Consider the following 20,170-nt stretch of genomic DNA (forward strand, 5'->3'; position numbering starts at 1 on the left):
CTAAGTAGCTTCAGTAATGATAAATAATCGGCTGAAATACAGAGCAACAGAATAAAAGCATGGTTTCTTGTGAATGCTGCAACTGTACTTTGAGCCCCAGTGATGCAAAATTGCCTGAGCAAAGCAGGCATGATCTAATTCTTTAAACTCTGCAGGATTTTCTGGTGTATGTTTGTCTTAGAAATGGCAAATGAAGTGAATGTAGAATGCAATCTGTTACATGCATTTTGATTGTACATAGAAGACGTAGTCACTGCTCAGGAATAGAGAATCCAGGTGAATTTTCTATTGTTTTTTTTTTTTTTTTCCCTTGAAAGGTTGGAATGCAACAGTTAGATGTTTCTTGGAATAAAAATGTATACAGATAGGGAGCTGATTCATGTGAGTACCAGACTCACAATTCTGTGAGTACCAGAAGAGCTCTGAGTCTCCTGGGCAGCCTGATCTAGTGGGTGGCAACCCTGCCCACGGCAGGGGGTTGAAACTCCATGGTCTTTACGGTCCCTTCCAACTTAAGCCATCCTATGATTCTGTGTGTGGGATTTGAAGTGAAGAACATGGAATTTTACACCATGGTCTGGTTTGTGAAAAAAAATCAGAAACTCAAGTGAGATTTCTTGAAATTTGATGCTTCTTGCACGCTCTGCTTAGGTTTTCTGTGTCTGTTCTCTGAAGGTATTGTAGTACAACTGAAGAGGGAGTTGAGATGTGTAAAGGAGGATAAGTATAGAATTCTGCTAAAAGCTTCTAAAATTTAGGTTTATCTTGGTATGTAATTAAGACAAACAGTGATTCTGTAGCTAAAAATTGGCAACCTCCTCGTTTAGTGACAGCTTGACACAAGCCAGACTCCTAATTATTCCAGGAGAGAATATTTATTTGCAGGGGGCTTTGGGTTGTTGATTTTTTTTAGATACACCTTCATTTTGATGGATGCTATTTGTAATCCTAGAGGTCCCTGGTTGTTTCATCGTTGTTTTTCTCTGTCAACAGAAAACCAATTAAAAATGAAAGAAGAAAAAGACGAGGCGGAGGAACAGTCAAAGGAATTAGAAAGTCTTCCTCTTCCTGTGGTCAAAGAGGATGAAAACATGATGAAAACTGAGAAGACTGAAGAAAAAGAAATTATAAAATTGCCAGTAATAGTAAAATTAGAGAAACCTTCGGAATACAGCGAAGAGAAACAAACTGTCAAAGAAGAAAGTGATTCCTTTAAAGAAAATGTCAAGCCTGTTAAAGTAGAGGTGAAGGAAAACAAAATAGAACCAAAAGACTTAAAAGAAGTAAAAAGTTCTACTGACAAAATAGCAGTTCATGAGCCCGAGAGGCTGGATTTTTGTGTTAACGTCAAAACTCCCCAGGAAATCGTGGAGAAATCTGTAGAAGAAAGTGAGAAACTTAAAAATGACCAGCAGGCAAAAATACCTCTTAAAAAGCGAGAGATCAAGCTGACAGATGACTACGACAGTCCCATAAAGGGGTCCCTATGTAAATGTGTGACTCCAACAAAGGATGTCTTGAAGGAAGAGGGGAAACCAGAAGAGGAAACTTTTAAGAGAGTCCCTACAATTACTGCTTTATGTCCCGATGGGAAAGTGCTGGTAAATGGAGAGGTTAGCAGTGAAAAAATAACCCCAAGTGTCATACAAAATAATAGGTCGGAGCACTCCGTCGGTACGAAGGAAGACAGCAGCTCATTAAAAGAGAAAAATGGTAAAAGTGGGGAAAAGGTATCGGACTCCCTAAATTCTGTTAGTAAAATTATAAAAGCGTGTGAGGTGGAGAAAAATGCGGTAACTGTGGTGAAAGAGCTAGGGCCTGTGGTCTCTGAGGTTTCAAATCAGAAAGTGCCTTTAAAGGAAGAATCTAGTCCTGTGGAGAAAGAGTCCCTTGACAGTCCAGCTACTGAAATGGTAGTGGAAGAATCTTCAAACTCTGAAGACTGTGCCAAAAAACCCGAAGAGAAACTAGCCGCGATAATCAAAAAGGACAGACTGCCGCCACCCAAAGAATGTTTAGAGAAGCTGGAGAAGCCCACAAACCCATCTCCTCCTGCAGAACTGCCCAAGCCTGCACCGCCTGAGGAAGAGACTTTGAAAAGTAGAAGTGAGCCTGAGGAGAAACCTGATTCTCCCAAAGCTGCTGAGGCACCCCCTCCATCTTCTTCTCCTGTTACTTTAGAGAAGTCCGTTGTGGAAGCAGAAGGCTCTGATGCTAAACCTGCTCTCCCTGAGGAGAGCCAAGTAGAAGAAAAATCCAACCCTGAAAAACCTGAGGAAGAGCCTGAAGCTGCCAAGCCAGAGCCAGAGGGATTAGACGATGCCCACGCGTCCAATCTAGAGGACACCTCGGAGAGTAAAAAGGATTCCCCAACGCCTAAAAGCAAATTTAAATATAAGCTAGTTTCTGAAGAAGAAAGCTGTGCAACAGATAACAAAGAAATAACTTCTGAAAGACAGAAAGAAGGCATTAAATTAACGATCAGGATCTCCAGTAGGAAGAGAAAGGCAGAAACACCACCAGAAGACGTCACTGCTGGGCGCACGTTGAGGAGATCCCCACGAATATCTAAGCCCACTCCAAAAGTGGTGGAGACCCGGGATCAGAAAGCTGAGAAAAAGCGACCTGAAGAGGAAGAGGAGAAACCTGCTCATAAACAGGAAAGAAAAGAAGATGCAAAAAAACAAGAGAAGGAGTCAAATTCTAAGGTTAACAAGGTAATATAGTTTTACTGTTTGGGATTGCCACAGTCTTTCCTAATAGGAGAATATGCATTTACATAACAATATTAAGGAGTACTTCCCTTTGGTCAGCTTTTGCATGGAGATAGATTTGCAGTCTGGTTAGTGGACTCAACCAAGTTAAAACCGTCCCCTGAGAGAGTGAGCATATCTGTTGGCTTAGCAGCTTCTAAAATATTTCACATAAACAAAACAAAGGAGACCGAGTCAGCTGGAGTGAGTTCTTTAAAAAATGACGTGATCAGACCTGAGTCAGTCAGACTGCGTGAACGGAGGCTTCTGTCTCCTGTGGATTTCTAGGTTGATACCTGCTGGTGTCTGGCTGGCCAGTTTGAGAATGAGCATAAGCAAAGAAACAAATATTACACCTTCTTATGTATGGGATACACGATTTGCTCTGGGCAGAGGTGTCTTTTTCAGGACGAACTTGTGATTAGGGGGCATAGATCTTAAAAGTGTGCAAGGTGAAAATAACAGAACAAGTTAAATGTGCATCTGTGCAGTGCTTGTAAAATCATGTAATTATAAACTTTATTCATTTAATTTCCATATGTTTCTGGATGTGCAATGCAAAAGAAAAACGAGGAAAAAACGGTCTGTATTTTTAAGTACGCCCTTTTCTATCTACTTGAAATCCTATTCACTTTTCACTACTGTACATTTCCTTATTGCTTCTGTAAGCAAGTACAGAATTACAGAATTACAATTCTGTAAGCTTTACCAGCACGCTTGCGTATCCAGCAAGTTCTTTCGTGCTCTGCAGTGCTGAATAACCTTCATAAAATGAACAGTTCGTTGTACTGTGAATAACATTTATACTGAAAAATGGCCATATATATCCAAAAATAAATCAAAAAATAAAAAAGGAAGTAAAAAGAAAAGAAGAGTAGCGATTGGAAGTCTGCAAGCAGTTTAAATTTTGAAATACTGTTGATACAGTTTGCTATCTGTTTTGAAAGATACAGAGATCTAAGAACGCTTACTTTTCTAGAGAGACTCAAACAATTGTGACTGAGGAAGAGGTTTGATGCTAGTACACTTCTGTCCTTATATCAAATACCCAAATCTTTTGCTGCGTATTTTATCTTTGGATCTTTAAAAATAGATTTGAAATTATGATGACTTATGATGGAGCCTCAAATTAAATGATTTCCCTCATGGATTTCAAGTACAGTTTTATGCTAAGGTTTAGTGAATAATCACGTAACTAAAGAGATGAAAATTAATGATAAGCTGAAGTGAAATGTTACCAGTATGACATATTGCTGTGGTATGAGTGCGTCTGCAGAATGTTTTGTACATTGTGGTTTATTTAGCTGGTTCAGATCAGTGAGTAACCTGGTCATAAATGAAAAGTGTTTTGAGAGCTGAAAAACCTAGAAAGGGTATATTCCTTTTTCAGTGTCTGGAGGGTGAAAAGTATTTGTGAGAACTTGAATTTTTCATCTGTTTGGTATATTATTGTAAAGTTAAAATATTCTGGTTCTAGGAAGCAGTTTTAACTAATACAAAATGGGATTCTGAATTGTGATTGAATTCTGGTTTTCGTCCAAAATATATCTTAAATCTCTGATAAAACTTAACACCTCATGTAGTAGGTAAGAGAAGACATTTTTCCATTCCTTAAAATAAATAGATGTCCAAATAAGTGACTGGTAAGACATAGGGTTACTTTATGAAGGTGGATATGATACAAAGGGGTGAACGCCCTTTTCAATTAGCATCTAATGAATCGATTTTTACTTAAGAAAAAGAATGGAAAAGTATAAATGTGAAAGTAGACTGTGCCCTTACATGGTGCACTGATTTGCTTTCAGAAAACTGTGCCTATCGTAGAAGAGAGCTTCAGAAACACTGAAATTAATGTACTCGTTAGAGTGCAAACGTGTTTCCTAAAGCAAAATGAAAGAAATGAACCATATGTTACAAAAGAAAAAAACCAACTATAAATAAACATATATTCAGTTTGGATTGAGGAAAACTGTCATAAAAAACTTCAAATGTGGAATTCACCACGTTCACAAAGAAGGTTCCTTTTCCAAAGAGTCTCAGTCACTGATCTGTCTTTTTAAAGTTTGAAATCTCATTTGAAAATTTCTCTCTGCAGGAAGATGCATAGTTTTCTTCCTTTAGTATCCTGGTGAACTTCAAGGCTCATTGAAGGTGTTTGTACACTGGAATGTTCTCTTGTGAATTTATTGCTACTGTTCTGATTGAGATAGCTATTTACTGTAGAGACAAATGTCTTTTAGGACCTGGGAAGAAACTGTAAGTTTCCTTTGTGTTTTCTCTTTGAAATGGTGTCACTCAGAGAAGCAAAGTTCGGTGGACGGGTACACGAACACGTGGCAGGTGGAAATACTCAAGCAACGAAGAAAGTGAGGACTCAGAGAGTGAAAAAAACTCTGATGAGGAGGAGGAAGAGGAAGAAGAGGAGGAAGAAGAAGCCGCACCTGCTGATGACGATGAACCATGCAAGAAGTGTGGCCTTCCCAACCACCCGGAGCTGGTAGGATTTGGGGGAAGGCTTCTGCTGAGCAATTTGGGCAGTTCTGGTAAATGGAGTGTCTGAAGGTACGCCGTTCTGTGGGGTGGCTGTATGTAGAATACCCTCTGGCTTTTTAGTGAACTTCTAACGAGGAGAGAAGGAAGTTCTTTTCTTGGCCATCTCTGAAATGTCTTTTCTGAGGTAGAACACAACCTAGTGCATGAGAATGGAGCTGGGTGAGGCTTTGAGGTTATTCCTGCAACTTCAGAGAATACAGAGAAAACTTTAAAATAAAAAACTGCAGTCCGTGTGTCTTCTGACATGGCTGGAGCTGCTTGGTCATCCCAGCTGGATAAAGTGGCACATCATCCTGAGGACCAGATACAGCCAAATCCCACAAAGGAGGAGCCCCACAAGCTTTCAGTGCTTCTGATGTTTATGGTCCTGGTCTGTCAGTAGTACATATCACCATAGGTTCCTCTGGTTAGGTGGGAAATCTGAATGCTCACAGCCTTGCTGTGGGTCATGAGCATATTCTCAGGTGTGTGACAGATGTCCTAGCATGGTTGAGAGAAAGTTAGAACGTTATGATGTTAGAGATGGGTATTCCAATAGCTGCTCACACAGTTCATGTCAGCTTTATCACTCAGTTTTAATGGAAAGAGCTTTACCCAGCTAAGGAGGAATCCCAATAGTTGCCTAGTTCTTTTTACCCCAGTCCATGAGTCTTTGTCTCTGCCACTCTGGACATAAGAACACCCCAGCTGAGGAAACTGCCTAAGATTGCTGTGGTTCCCTCCTTGCCTGCGTGGCCAGGTTTCCCTCATGTGGATGTGAGCGCACAGGGAAAACAGCTCCCACCACATCTTGTCCAGATGTAGTTTTCTACTTAGTCCAGGGTCTGGAAAGCATTACAGGATTCCATAGTACGGGTACGCAGTCTGTGTAATCCAGTAGTGCTGAGTTGCCTGAGAATACAACACAAGATGAAATCTGGTGCTAAAGTGGAAAACTGTGATACATAAACTTGCTCATAAAAACTACCCCTGGCCTTGGAAACATCTAGTGATAAGTGATACAGGATTTTTTTGGTTTTGGCACAGTCCAAAGTATTTATGAAGTGCTTCTGTGTTGGCAGAGAAAATAGTTCTGGAGCTTGTTACACATTGCGAATGCCAAGAGATATTCTTGATGTGTTTTGATTCAACAGATTTTGTTATGTGACTCCTGTGACAGCGGATACCATACAGCTTGCCTTCGCCCTCCTCTGATGATAATCCCTGATGGAGAATGGTTCTGCCCACCTTGCCAGCACGTATGGTTCCTGTTCTACTTCACTTTCAGCACTGTGGTTGTGGAGTTTTGTTGGGAGTTTAACAGTTTCTTTATCTTTTTTTCTGTTACAAAGCAGACCATGATGCGTTGTAGGGATGCTGATCTTCCCCCTTAGCCATTAGTAAAACTGTTTTATGAGGTGGTTTTCCTTCCCTCTTCTTCTGTTAGTGACGAATACTGCATGTTGCTGGTTTTTTTCCTATATTTGTTAAACAACTTTAAGAATAATGTAGTATTAAGAAACACTAAAGAAGCATCACGTTGTCATCCAGGAGTGGGGACCCATAGAATCATAGAATCTCCCGAGTTGGCAGGGAGCCTTCAGGATCAACAAGTCCAGCAAGGAATATCCAGTGACCAAAGCAAGCAGCCATTTCTGAAGTGCTATTCCTCCTTCAGAGACGTTTGCTCAGAAGCTGGTAGAGAAAGCTGCCATTTCTGGTTAGCATCTGCTGGGAAAGCCAGTGTTGTCCCTGTTGAGTAATAGACAAATATGAGCACTTTTTTCAAAGGTTAGAAGCTGCTTCTAAAAAAAAAATTAAAAAATTGTAGTGCGTATGTTTGGTTTAATTTAAAGCATATCTAAATAGCAGGAATTGCAGTGATGATGCTTGGAAGGAAAAGCCAGAGAGTGCAATGCTGTTCATGGTAAATGAATGGGGAACCATGCTATGCACATTTTGAGGACAGTCTGCCTGAGGACCCCAGATCTGCCTTTCTTTTAGAAAAATCCTTTGTCAAAATGGCTGTTGCTCTGCAAAAAGCTTGCCACCTTGACCGTGGCATGACACAGCTGTATCATGCATCGATTTTCAGTTGTCTTCTAAGTAGTAGTTTGGGTTAAGTAGTCATGATCTTGAATCGTAAAAATGTTTTCTTCCTTATATGATTTCATATTGCTGCTTGCAGTTAAGGCATCTCCTTGCTTGGTTGCTGTTTAGTAATTTTCAACATGAAAAGTAACAGATCTGTGAAAGTGTGATGATCATCCCGGGAAATAGTGTGATGAGGGCATGGACATGAAACAAGGCATGACTTCTCCATAAAAAGTCATTTTTACACATGGCTCCTGAAGTATTAAATGGCATTCTAAGATATGGAATATTTGGTAAAAAAAAAAATGGTGCTGGAATGTGCCTATACCTGTTTTCTGTGGTGTCCATAGACTCACATCTCTCCAAAGGTTAAGATAAATAACAAATAGATACCACTGTTAACACACAGCTTCGTGTATGTATATTGTGTATGTCGACACGTGTAGAAATAGTGCAGGAAGCGTCTGAACAGGAGATGGAAACGGTTCTGAAGGAAACTAATCCTGTGTTTCATTCCCTTAGAAATTACTCTGTGAGAAATTAGAGGAACAGTTACAAGATCTGGACGTCGTCTTAAAAAAGAAGGAGCGTGCAGAACGCAGGTACTGCTGTTTGGTTGTGTTCACAGCAAACTGCTGTGCGTGGGGGTGTTAGTGACTGTACATGCATTAAAGGAATGTGGAGGCTGGGATGTGGGGAGCCCACTTTTGTCTTCCCACTGATTCGTGGTTACTGGTGTTGCAGTGCTGGGAGGCCTTGCAAAAAGGGTGAAAAAGTGCAATAATTAGAAAAGATAAATAAATAAATTGGCATTCAACTTGGGTCAAGGTGTCAGGAGGCAATTATGGCTTTCCCACAGCTGTACTTAAATGGTTTTCAGCACTGGTTCAGCTGCATGTGTTAGTAATACTGTCATCCACGTGTAAATATCCTGCTGACAGCAAGGTTAACCCCTGCCTTTGGCATAAAGGTAATCCAGATTAATGTGGGTTTTGAGTCTTACTGCTTTAGATTCTGTTTAACTTCACCTGTTTTACAGGGTGATGCAATTGCCGTAGTGCAGCTGAGTCACAGCTTTGGGGGAAGTTTTGCATTCACTCCAGCCATTTCCAAAGGCTCAATGCAAACCAGTCTGCTGTGTTCATGGGCAGCATCCTTACTGCTTGGCACATCCTGCCTGCAGTTTTCAGACCTGAGAATGAGGGACGTGAAACGCAGTTTGCATAATATACAGCTTGTTAGAACGTATATTGAGTGCTCTGTAGCATTTAATAACATCTCTATCCGTTATTAAACGCAGTAAATATTTAACATTTAAATGCAGTAATTGGGCAGGTTTGTATTTGTAGCATGACACTGATAGCACATGGGATACGGTGATTTGGTGCTCGGGAGAGCAGAGCAGAATCCATGTTTGCGTTCAGCCTCCTTCAGACCTGCTGTTTGTGATGGCTGTTGTAGCAGCAACAATGATAGCAGCAGATCAGGTACCAACTGTTCCCAGCTTCTGCTCAGAGTGGATCTAGATCACACTGTAGTAAAATTACCCTTGGTTTGCCAATTAGTGAATTTGGAGCTGCGGGAACAAAGCAATTAGCTGTTTTTGCGAGTAAGCTCAGCTTACACACAGCCTCCATCTGTGCAGGAGTACAGGACACAGAGGAACCGCATCTGCTGCTCTGTTTTATGGTGGGAAGTCTCATTGCTAGTGAACAATATTTTTGGTCCTGCTTTGGTAAATATTCTGCTGGCAACCATTACTTGGAATGCAGTTTTTTTTTCCATTCTGTCGTACTTCCTTGACATTGCTTGCATTGCATGGGAATATGGCTTTCTAACTGTTACAGGAGGGCATACAATCAATACTGTAGCAGTCTTCAGTGTCTGAAACAGATGTTTCACAACCATTTTGCAACCTGATCCTCATTCCAAATGAACCTAATGTTTTCTGTTGTACACCACAAAAGGTTTCTTTTAAAAAGAGAGACGTGAGTTTGGGATCTAAAGATTTGGTGATACAGTAATGGTGTATCAAAGTTTTTCAACCTAATGCTGGTATATTTGAGGAACTTGTCAGGTGAAAAGGCCAGAGAGAGCAAGAATTGTGACACTAGAAGAAATGATAGTCTGTTCTATTCTACTGGTGTATGAATTACAGTTGGTTGTTTGGGGCACAACTGTCTCATCATGGGCACTCACACTTAACAGCTTCTTTGTGCTGTTATCAGATTCAGTGTTGGTTTTTTGAGCTGCTGACACTGCCGTGCTTGTTCAGTTATTCCCTACCTTTCAGGAATCTGAAATCGATCCAGCCGTTCAGCTGTGTTCTTACACATCCCCAAAGTGCCACGAATGTTTGGTGAAAACTTTTCAGTTTCATGACAACTCTGACAAATACATCAGTCGCTCCCTTCTTTGTCTTCCATTCCTGAATTCGAGGTGCTGCTGCAGCAGCCTGGCTGAATTTCAGGTGTCTACACTTAAACTCCTGCAGTCACGTGCTATGACAAGCCAGGAGTGGGTGTCAAAGCTCTTCTGGATGCCACTTCTAATCTTGTTAGAGACTCTCAAACTTCCTTATAGAAAATCCCACGGAGGATTCTCTACTTCTTGCAGGCCACGTCGGGTGGAGCACTTCCTTTCATGCACTCCTAAGTTCTCTGTAGCAATGTTTTCTAGATTCTTATAGTGTGTGTTTGTAACTAATCGAGGCCTGTCGGCATCCCACAGTTCCAAACCTGTTGGTTAAGATGTTTAAACTATTGGGTAGCATGTACTGAAGTACTAGTGCGTACCTAAGCCAGGGGAGGTAAAGCAGATCTCAGAACTTCCATGGATCACATTTAAAAATAGCTGAATTTTTCTCATCTCTCCCATCTCTTCTTGTTTTGCATTACAAGAAATGAGAAATGGAAGAGACCATCAAAAACATTCGCTGTGTATTAAAATGTTTTCATTGTTAGTTCCTTTCTGATCTTAGGAGTTGTATTCCTTGCCTTAAGATGCTATTTAGATGCATTTTTAGAACACAGTGACTTTGCACCGGGTAAAAATTCCTCCTCCAACCAATCTCATGGTGCTCAGGGTGGACTATCAGTTTGGAGAGCTGATATTAGGAGCCACAAACAATTGCTTCAATAGCAAACCAACACTTTCTATTTAGACATGATACAGAGTTGTCGAAACTTATGGTTTTTTTGGCTTTAAAATAACCTAAAATCCATTTTTACTCTCTGTCAGTATTGCTTTAGGAACTATATGTGTTCATGTAATTTAATACAAAAAAAAACCGATGCTAGATTCTTTCGGTAGGTAGTTCTCCAGAAGGTTCTTGCATAAAAATGTACAGTGCAGAAGGCTAGTCAGAAAACTACCTTAAAATTGACTTTGATTCTTTATAAATTAATCAAAGTATTGGAAAACAAATTTTTACACATAGATGCCTGTAACTATTTGCATAAAATGATGCACATTTGAAGCAGAGGTATCAGGTCATATAATCCCAGAATGGCTTGGCTTGGAAGGGCCCTCAAAGATCATGTGCTTCCAAGCCCCCGCCATGGGCTGGCTTGGTCAGGCTGCCCAGTCACTAGATGAGGTTGCCCAGGGCCCCATTGAATCTGGCCATAAACACCTCCAGGGATGGGGAACGTTTGGGTATAAGTGTGGATGACTTGTGTACAATGCATCCTGTTGCAAGTTCATGGTCATTGGGTACATGCTCAATGCAGCTACACAGTAAAACTGCAGAAGTCTGATTCTGGTTGATTAATGCAGAATCTTTATCTTGAAAAATCAGAAGAGTTTAGCATTGGTTCTTGCATGATTTCGTTTCAGCCATGGTGATGCTTCACTGGATCTTGAAAGCTGGAGGTCTTCTGGCAAATGTCTCATTCATACCTTGTCCCTGCATGGGGCTGTCCTGCCCTAAACTATTTTTATTCAAAATAATGTTGAAGTCTGTAGAGGTATGGCTCACTTTCAGAGTCCTTGCAGGCTCACCAACTTTCTTTGTTACCTTCATTTATTTAACTTGTGTCTCATTTTAATGGAGAAAGTTATAGGCTGCCTTCTTAGCCCAAAGATCAGCACCTAGTGCTGTTTGAGAGGTGCTGGCATATCCAAGGCATCGTGGGGTGGACAGATGTCCCGGTGGAGCAGCAAGCAGAGGCCGGGAGCCAGACTTGTGCCCATGGCAATTTGGATGGCAGCAGATGCTTGCTAAGCTAAGCTTGCTGCTACTGCCTAAAATCAATTTTATTTACTTTGATTAAATCCTGTTACCTGCTGTGGACCATAAGGGCAGCCCGCTTCTCCTTACAGTAGTTTTTCCTGTATTTGAGCACCGTTCTCTCTCCTGGTTCTCTGGAGCAGTTGTCCCTGCTTCTTCAGCCTTTCCCAGCAGGGCACATCTGCAATCCAGTAATTCCTACTGGCTTAGTCACAGAATGTCTTCATCATCCCGCAGGCTGTTCTCTTGTCCACACATCCTTGTGAATTGATGTTACTTCTTCAACAGCTGCACTCTGCTGATCTTCATTCAGGCTGTTCTCTTGCAAAGCGTTGCTACGCAGGCAGTTGTTTGCTCCCTGGTTTCTCAAGGTGATAGTTCCTGCTCACATCTAAAACTTGGGGCTTGTCTTCTTTTGTATTGCATCTTGTCTTCATTTAATTTCTCCAGTCCAGGGTGATTTTCAATTCCCATTTTCTCTTTCAGTGCCTTCAGGCTCTTGGTGATTGTGGGTTTGGTAGCGTTATCTTTATCACGATGTTAGTGTTTTCCAGTTCTTCTTTAATAGCTTTTTACATCCAGACTCAATCATTTTGGTGGTGCCTGCAATCTCCAAGCACCGTTGTTTGCAAGAACTCTTTGGAACTCACTTACATTATTCATACAGGAAAATGCAATCACATGGGATTTAGTATGTAATTCCAGCGAAATAGCTTTCCAGTTGGTGCATCCTCCTGGGATGGTTCTGGTGCTACTTGCAGCATTATTTTGGGTGTCTGCAACCTTTCTGGGAGCTTATTTTCTTTTTTCTCTCCTAAAGAAAAGAGCGACTGGTGTACGTGGGTATCAGCATTGAGAACATCATTCCACCGCAGGTGAGTTACTGCGTCTGTGTTGTATTATTCTTTTATTTTCTACACTTCTCAAGGAAGAAGGTTCTGAACAGTGTGGTAGAAGAGCTAGGAGCGTCTCGGAAAGGAAGGTCAGTGTATATGTAGGACAGAAACAATTCAGGGCCTTCCATTTAGTCTGAACTTGAGTTTAGCAGAGAAACCAAGGGGCTTTGGAGCCCTCCATCAGTGAAGAATCTCAGAATCAACCTCCCCCATCAGAACTGGGTTGTCAATAGAATCCATTGCCGTTCTGTGGGTTATAAGGGTACGCTTCAGTTTAATTAACTCTGCTGTCTATGTCTGAGCTAATTGTCATAGCCATCCTTTAGAAACAATGGAGGGACATGAGTGTTTCTGGCTTTTGACAGAGGTGGGAGGTAGTAACTATTAGAAGCATAACATTTCCCTCCAAAAAATGCATATTGAAGTTACATTTGATGAAAAACCATAAACATTTTGTGTTTTAGTGACAGATGTTCCTATGTGGTTTCCCTTTACAGAAAAGGAAAAAAAAAAAGTCTTTCTTCATGTGGGGATTGTCTTCTTCTCACTTCTTGAATACATTTTCAAGTGAATTTTTTCATGTCATAGCCAAATGCCTTCATCCAAAATTATGTCATCTCTTCTTCCATGGGAGTTTAAAACAAGATTTCTGTTTAGGCATAGACTTTCCACTCTGATGGTAATTAAACTAGCTTTCTCCCTTTGTCTCTGGATAGCAGATAAATGGTAACAGATTTTATAGACTTGCAAGAGACTCTCTGGCTGAGAGTCTGAAATTCAACCCAGGGACAGATTTTTAAAAAATGAATAAATTGGAAAAAATGTCATAAAATTAAACTCTGTGGATTTCCTCAAAGCTGCACCATATAAAGGCATTTGTAGTGGCTCAGACCAAAGCCAGCCCCTGAGCAAACCACTCGTGCCATTGGCTGTGTGGGTCAGAGACAGTGTAGTGACACAGGGGCAAGGTCACTCTGCTTGGTACACAGAGATTTACCTGAACAGTTTGTTCAGCTCGCTGCATTTACAGGTGCTGGGAGCATCACCTGGCTGCTGTAGCATTAACACAGTGGTACAGTGGAACCTGAGCCCTTGAGCAATGTGTTTGTGCGTGGTGCGAGCACAGGCATGAGAAATCTGAAGGGAGTGAAGAGAACTTCTTGACATTTCTGTCTTATGTCAACAGGAGCCGGAAATCCCTGAAGGTCAGGAAGAAAAAAAGAAAGATTCCAAAAAGCACAAATCAAAGCTGCTTGAAAGGAGGTCTACCAGAACCCGGAAATGCATAAGCTACAGGTAGGCAGCTTGTTTATACAGCTTATAAAGCAAAAATAAAGCATACCATCATCTTCCTTCCCAATCAACCTCCTGCTTCTCATGCTCACTTTTACATTTAAAAGAGAGGCCGCATTAAAGTGTCTGTGATCTTTCCTCTGAATACCAGTTGTGCTGGATGTTTGTGAAACGGAGGTGCGTGTTACTTTGTATATTGAAAATTGGATGCATAAAAAGTTAAAATGCACGTGGTACTTTGTTCGGTGATGCTGGAGAAAAAAATGGTGTTCTGGCAGTTCCTGCAGTAACTTAAAGCAGGAGGATTATATCCCTTCTTCCTGTTGGAAGGGAAAACTTCTGCTTCTGTCTAAAGGCCTGGAGTTCCCCTCTCTCTTTTTTTCCTCTTTGGGGATTGGAGAAGAGCACTGCTGCCTGAGAGCTTGTATTTTTTTGTCCCAGCTGCATTAATGGAGTCTTGCCTTTCTCACAGTGCTTGTTCTGTGTAGACCCTTATCCTAATGAATGAGAATGTTGCAACTTCTAAACCCTTCCAGCAGTAGCCATGGTTAAACTCAGTTTGCTTGTGCCATTGAGGAGAGACGTGACCTTTGTCTGTGTTGGGTTTTCATCCTGCTCAGCAAAGTCAGTCTGACCTTACTTAGCTGTTGAGTTTCTGTAACTTTTCAAATTAACAGCAGAAGCCACACTGACATAAATATCATTGCTAGCTTGTGAAATTAAGTATTTCTATAAGGAACATGACGCCACGGGCACAGTTAGATAGGTTTTCTACTATGTCCATGATAGGTCAGGCAGCATCTGGCCAGGAGGGGACAGTCTTGCCTGTAGGAAATCTGGCACGACTTCAGCAGGACACACGTTGTAGAGAGGCAGTAATTGTTGTTGGAAATAACGTTTATTGTAATGTTGCTCCCGAAAATCAATCTTTGAAAGAAGATGGCAGTCTGTCTCACAGACTGCATCACTCACGCAACTTTGAGCTGGTGAGAATATTGCACATGTCAGTGTGTCACTTCGAATTTGTATGTCTGTAGTGAAGTCCTATTAGTGTCAGTGAGAACCGTGCGTGCTTTCCTTCCGAGGGGGAAAATAAATGCTAAATGTCTCATTCCATACAGACAAATCTGTATTGTGTAGCATTCTGGTTCTCTGAAGACAGGTTAGTTCCTTTCTAGCCATCTGTGCTTTCCTTTTGTGAGAAGCTTAGCAAAAAACCTGCTTGCTGAATAAAGCAGCAGCAGCAGCAGCAATGATGTGCCATTACACCTCATTGACAAGCAGTTGTCAGTCCACATTGGATTTCAGGTTATTTGTGATTTGAGAGCATTAAGTGATTTCTCACATTTTAAAGGGTTTTTTAACACTCAAGAGGGAAAGTAGTCTTTGAGTAATGTGGGACAAGTCTTATTGATGGAATAATTTCAGAGTTACTTCCTTACTGTGTAAAGCTGCCTTAAATGTGCCATACAGTTGTTCTCAGGATATACAGAAAGAACAGCAATCAGTCACCTCATTTTAAAAGGAGGTGTTTTATGGCTGCTGTTGCAGAGTAATACCAGATCTATCCTTGTCTTCTTCCACTGGAGGTTGCAATGGAGGACAGAGATAAACGTACCTGTAATCTTTCTTCAGTGACTGGCAAGCCAAACCTTGGATGAAATTGTCCAATGCGCAGTCATTTCTATTTTAAAAGCAGAGAAATGAGAAGAAAGAAGTAATCTAAACAAAATGTCTTTCCTACAGAGATAACAAAGATTGTTACAAGACTGCAATTCCTAACTGCAGAAACAATCTACAGAAGTCATCTTCTGTGTATGAGGACTGGCTCCTTTCTCCTCCATTTGCTGTTCCCCTTCCATGAGCCACTTGCTGTGCAGGGATTGAGGCAGGCTTACAAAAGCATCCTCAAGTATTTTGCTTCTCTTTTTCCTGTTTAGTCCTGTAACATTACCTTATGGTTTATTTGTGTGCCGCTGTGAAGAGCTCTGTACATTACATCTCCTCCGTTCGGCTTAGAGTGCTGCAAACCCGTAAGGTGCAATGACTGCGAGGAGAAATGGAGCGACGGGAAACAAATTCTCAAGGCACATTGTGACAGGGTGAATAATTAGCCCTTGGCTTTAATAGGTGCTTTCCAGGAAGCCCGTTTTGCAAATTGGCAGTGTGTATGTCACCCCTATAAAAGGTGTGAAGGAGCTGCTAATGTTTTGTGTGAAAAGTGCCACTGATACCATTTCAAATCGTGTTCAGGTTAAGTATTGTTAGGTTCAGCGGTGCCTCATGTAAAATGAACCCGCTTTTCTGTTCTCAGTGTAACTCAGTGCCAAAAGGTCTGTCAGTGAGAAATACTCTGCTTGCAAATAGAAATAGTGAACATATCTTTTAGAAAGTGGCTGTTTTTTCATCTGTCTGGCCCATTTTCTGCGTTATTTTGTCATTTATCCAGTCCATTATCTATGCAGTGTGGTTTCTTAAGGCAGTTTTAGATTTTGAGAAGCGTTTCTATAACCTCATATAAAGTCATAAATAAAAGCTGTTACTTTTAGGTTTGATGAATTTGATGAGGCAATTGATGAGGCAATTGAAGATGACATCAAGGAAGCTGATGGAGGAGGTATGTTTCTGATATTTGTTTGTCATTCCAATGGTGGTACGGAGATTGAGACCAAATTTCTTCAGATATGACCGGCAACGAATAGAATCCTCTCCCTTATGCGATATAATTGGCACTTTGTCCAATTCTTACTGTTCTTACTATTCTTACTATTGCACTTTTAGCCTCACTAAGTAATTTCCCTTGGAAATGGCCATGCCAAGCTCCCAAAAGATGCCAAAAAGCTTTTATTGTTGATAGTTAAATTCAACTTGTGCATGTTTTAATACATGAATGCAGTAAATAATCATGACAAGACAGCTTTTAAGATGAATTCACTACATAGAGTTTTGGATTCGAGAGTGGAGTGGCAGCTAGCGCCATTGACATCTGACAGCTGTAAATACTGGGTTCAGAAACTGGTCCACATTTGGACCCTTTGAAGACTGGGTCTGCAAATACAGTCTTGAAAATGTTAATGCAGATCTGTGGCACTTCTCAGTTGTACGTGAACAAAGTGCAATTACACTCGTTGCTGCTTGGTAAGGCACCACAGGGACCAAAAGAGAGATCTTCCAAAGTACCTGAGACTGATGAATCTGTGCTTCTGCGTCACCTTAGCTTGTGTGGAGAGAAATGCTGTGAAACTTAATCCCTTTGTTGTACAATAAAGGTGGTGAGGCACTGGAACAGATTGCCCAGAGATGTGGTGTATGCCCCGTCTCTGGAGACACCCAAGGTCAGGCTGGAGGGGCTCTGAGCACCTGATGGAGCTGTGGTCCCTGTGCACTGCAGGGAGTTGGAGCAGATGGCCTTCAAAGGTCTCATCCAGCTCAAATGATTCTGTGACTCTGTGACAGCAGTTTTTGTAAGGCCAGCAGGTACACGCAGACAATTTGAAACTCAGCTGTCTGTGGGCGTGTTACACAAGATGTTAATAAATAGAACTTACATCTCAACAGTAAAACCAGCTTTTCTTGAAGTCTACTTATTGGCCAAACAGGAGCTTAAATGCTCCCAAAACTCCCAAGAAGAGCACGAAGGCCTTAGGAAGAAGATGTATTTTCTGATATCTGCCCTACTCAAAGAAACACTGTCATTGGGATTGATGCACTTTGTGGTTAAGTAGCAGAATGCCAGCGTTTACCTTCTGTCTTCTGTGTTGACCTCAGTGTTTCCCAGTGACCAGAGTTGGGGCTGTGTCAGACAGGAACAAGGCTCCAGCCAGAGTAAAAAAATCATTCTGTTACAGAAAATAATCTGAAGCCAGAGGCACGAAAGAAAGACATGAGCAAAGTTGAACAAAAATAAACTTGTTCTTGTTTTCCCCTTTCTATCACTGAATTCAGGCATTGGCAGAGGCAAAGACATGTCTAATATCACAGGTCACCGTGGGAAAGACATTTCCACAATCCTAGAGGAAGAAAGGAAAGAAAATAAGCGACCACAAAGGGCTGCTGCAGCACGGCGCAAGAAACGACGGCGACTAAACGACCTGGATAGCGACAGCAATCTGGATGAGGAAGAGAGCGAGGATGAGTTTAAGATCAGTGATGGGTAGGTCTCTAGTTTAGCTTCTACCTGGAGTCACTGGCTGCTAGGGGTTTCTGTGACTCTGCAGTGTCCCTAAAGTGGTCATTAGGAGAACGTGTCCGGATCTGGAACACCGCTGCGCAGTGCCAGCAAAAGTTCTCCTGGCTTTGTTCAATACAGTTGTGCTGGAAAAACTGTACTTCAAATGAACATGCTGCAAGCAACCAAACGCCATAAGAAAAAAAAACCAGCAACAAAAAAGAAGCAAAAAAAAGGAGGGGGGTTCTTCTGAAAATATGTCCTGTGCTGTGAGATCTTTATTTGGCCTGGTTGCCATTTAGAAATCAGGAAAGTAAAATTTCTCCATCTACAGAACTGGACATGTGGGTTCTGGAGTCAGCCCTTGCCTTTTGCTTTCTAAAAGATAAAGTTTGAACTCAGCCAAAGAAGAGTGCATGAAAACAAATGTGTGTCATGGGAAGCTTTAGGGACTGAAGGAGCATTGCTTTGGCTCACTGAAATTATCTTTTTCCCTGGAATTTCTTATCTTTCAGACTGGGAAATACCTAATGCTAAAAGAAAAATAGTAATTTTAGATTTTCTTAATGCCTCAATGAAAAAAACACAGTTGAGCTTTTAAAGCTTTTAAAGCTTTACCCAGTCAAACAGTCACTGTACTGAGTTTTATGGGTAACCTACACAAAACGGATGCAAATACCTTGAGCTTTGCTTTTTGCATATAACCACGTCAAGGCATTTTCAGTGGCATATTCAACAGCCAAGCAAAACGTGCTGAAAACATCCAATCTATGATAGGAGCTTTTAGAAGTCTCACTGAATTAATAGTGTATTGGTCTGTTAAAGTGTGCTCAAGCATTTTCAACTCATTTCTCTGCTGAATGCCTTCTGAATGTTATCCTGGAGTTTAAATTTAGCAGGCAGCCAAATGCAAGTGTCTGTGCACCTGCAGTGTCCCACTGCTTTTTAAAAAAAGCCAGGACATGTTTTCCTCCCTCGCAGGTGATGCTTATGCATAGTTATTGCTATGCAGATGTTATGCTGAAGTGCACTGTGTGAACACTCCAGAATTTGTCCAGTGTAAATGTCACCTATGGTCACATTTCGATGGAGCATTCATATCCACCCGCTGTTCTCATCCGCTGTGTAATGTCATGCATTGTAAAGCTGTCCTCCAAGAGAGAACAGAAGCTCCATGTCAGTGATGGCAGTTTGCTCACTCTGGATCTTTAGTACGCATCATTTCTACAAGATTTGTGCAGTTTTGTTCGGTGCCCGCTTTCCATCTATTACTTGCTCGTGGAGGTAATGTTTCGATCCTTTGTTTCAGATCTCTCTGTTGTCTGTGGTCTCTCTTTGAACAGATCTCAGGATGAGTTTGTTATATCAGAGGAAAACCTGGATGAAAGTGAAGATGACCCGCCATCAAACGAAGACAGCGATTCCGAGTTCTGTGCCCGCATATCCAGGCGACACCTCTCCAGGCCCATGAGGCAAAGCAGGCGGTTACGAAGGAAAACAGTCAAGAAAAAATATTCTGAAGATGATGAAGATGAAGATTCCGAGGACAATTCGAGCAGAGAATCTGGTGAGTAGAACTAGTCTTTTAAATGTATGGGATATTTTGTGCTGGAGAGAGGAAGAGTGAAGTCTCAGTTTCCTGTCGTGACATGGACACTAATGGCTTTGGTTCGTTTGGTCAAGTGTATGTCATCTTTGCTTCCTGTCTCTAAAGCTGTTTGCTGCTTATTCAGCTGTGGGAATTCCGAAGGAAACTGAGTATTAGGTTCTTGGCATTTAAAGTAAGTCTGTATTTAAATGTATGCTCCTGTTGTGTTGTGTCCTTTGTGTGCAGTTTCAGCTCTCCTGTACCTTGTCTGTTTGGAACATGATTTCATGGAATACAAAGGATGGAGGCAAAAATATTCTTCTTTATATGTACTTAAAGACCTCCTGAATAACTTTGAAAAAGCTTCTTCTGAAAGAAACGTTCTCCCTCACTTTGGAAAACGAATTCCTTCAGCTGCAGTGAATTTTTGTATGGTACAGAGCTGTACAGAGCGTGGTTACCTTTTCAATGTTTTATCTGTCCTCCTTGAATGTAGACCGTGATTGTGTTGAAGTAGCTTGATTTGAGGTGCTGCCTTCCCAAAGGAGGGATAATGCATGGACAGATGAAGATAGATAGCCACATGCACTTGCAGGAGTTGCTGTCTTCCTGTCC

At 41.4% G+C, this 20,170-nt stretch overlaps 1 protein-coding gene across 3 annotated transcripts in view; it reads left to right on the top strand.

Moving 5' to 3' along the window:
• RSF1 (remodeling and spacing factor 1) overlaps positions 1-20,170 on the top strand; it is a 61,635-nt gene that overhangs the window by 30,517 nt on the left and 10,948 nt on the right. For all 3 annotated transcript variants that reach the window (XR_002434028.1, XM_021383062.1, XM_021383074.1), the window contains 9 exons: positions 994-2,717; positions 5,053-5,250; positions 6,440-6,544; positions 7,902-7,981; positions 12,431-12,485; positions 13,693-13,802; positions 16,349-16,416; positions 17,745-17,952; positions 19,311-19,534. Coding sequence is in view for 2 of the 3 variants with exons in the window: in XM_021383062.1 (XP_021238737.1) it covers positions 994-2,717; positions 5,053-5,250; positions 6,440-6,544; positions 7,902-7,981; positions 12,431-12,485; positions 13,693-13,802; positions 16,349-16,416; positions 17,745-17,952; positions 19,311-19,534 (2,772 nt within the window). In the remaining variant the exon portion in view is untranslated. The remainder of the gene's footprint in view (positions 1-993; positions 2,718-5,052; positions 5,251-6,439; positions 6,545-7,901; positions 7,982-12,430; positions 12,486-13,692; positions 13,803-16,348; positions 16,417-17,744; positions 17,953-19,310; positions 19,535-20,170) is intronic.

Source organism: Numida meleagris, chromosome 1, assembly GCF_002078875.1.
Source record: "Numida meleagris isolate 19003 breed g44 Domestic line chromosome 1, NumMel1.0, whole genome shotgun sequence".
Taxonomy (NCBI): domain Eukaryota; kingdom Metazoa; phylum Chordata; class Aves; order Galliformes; family Numididae; genus Numida; species Numida meleagris.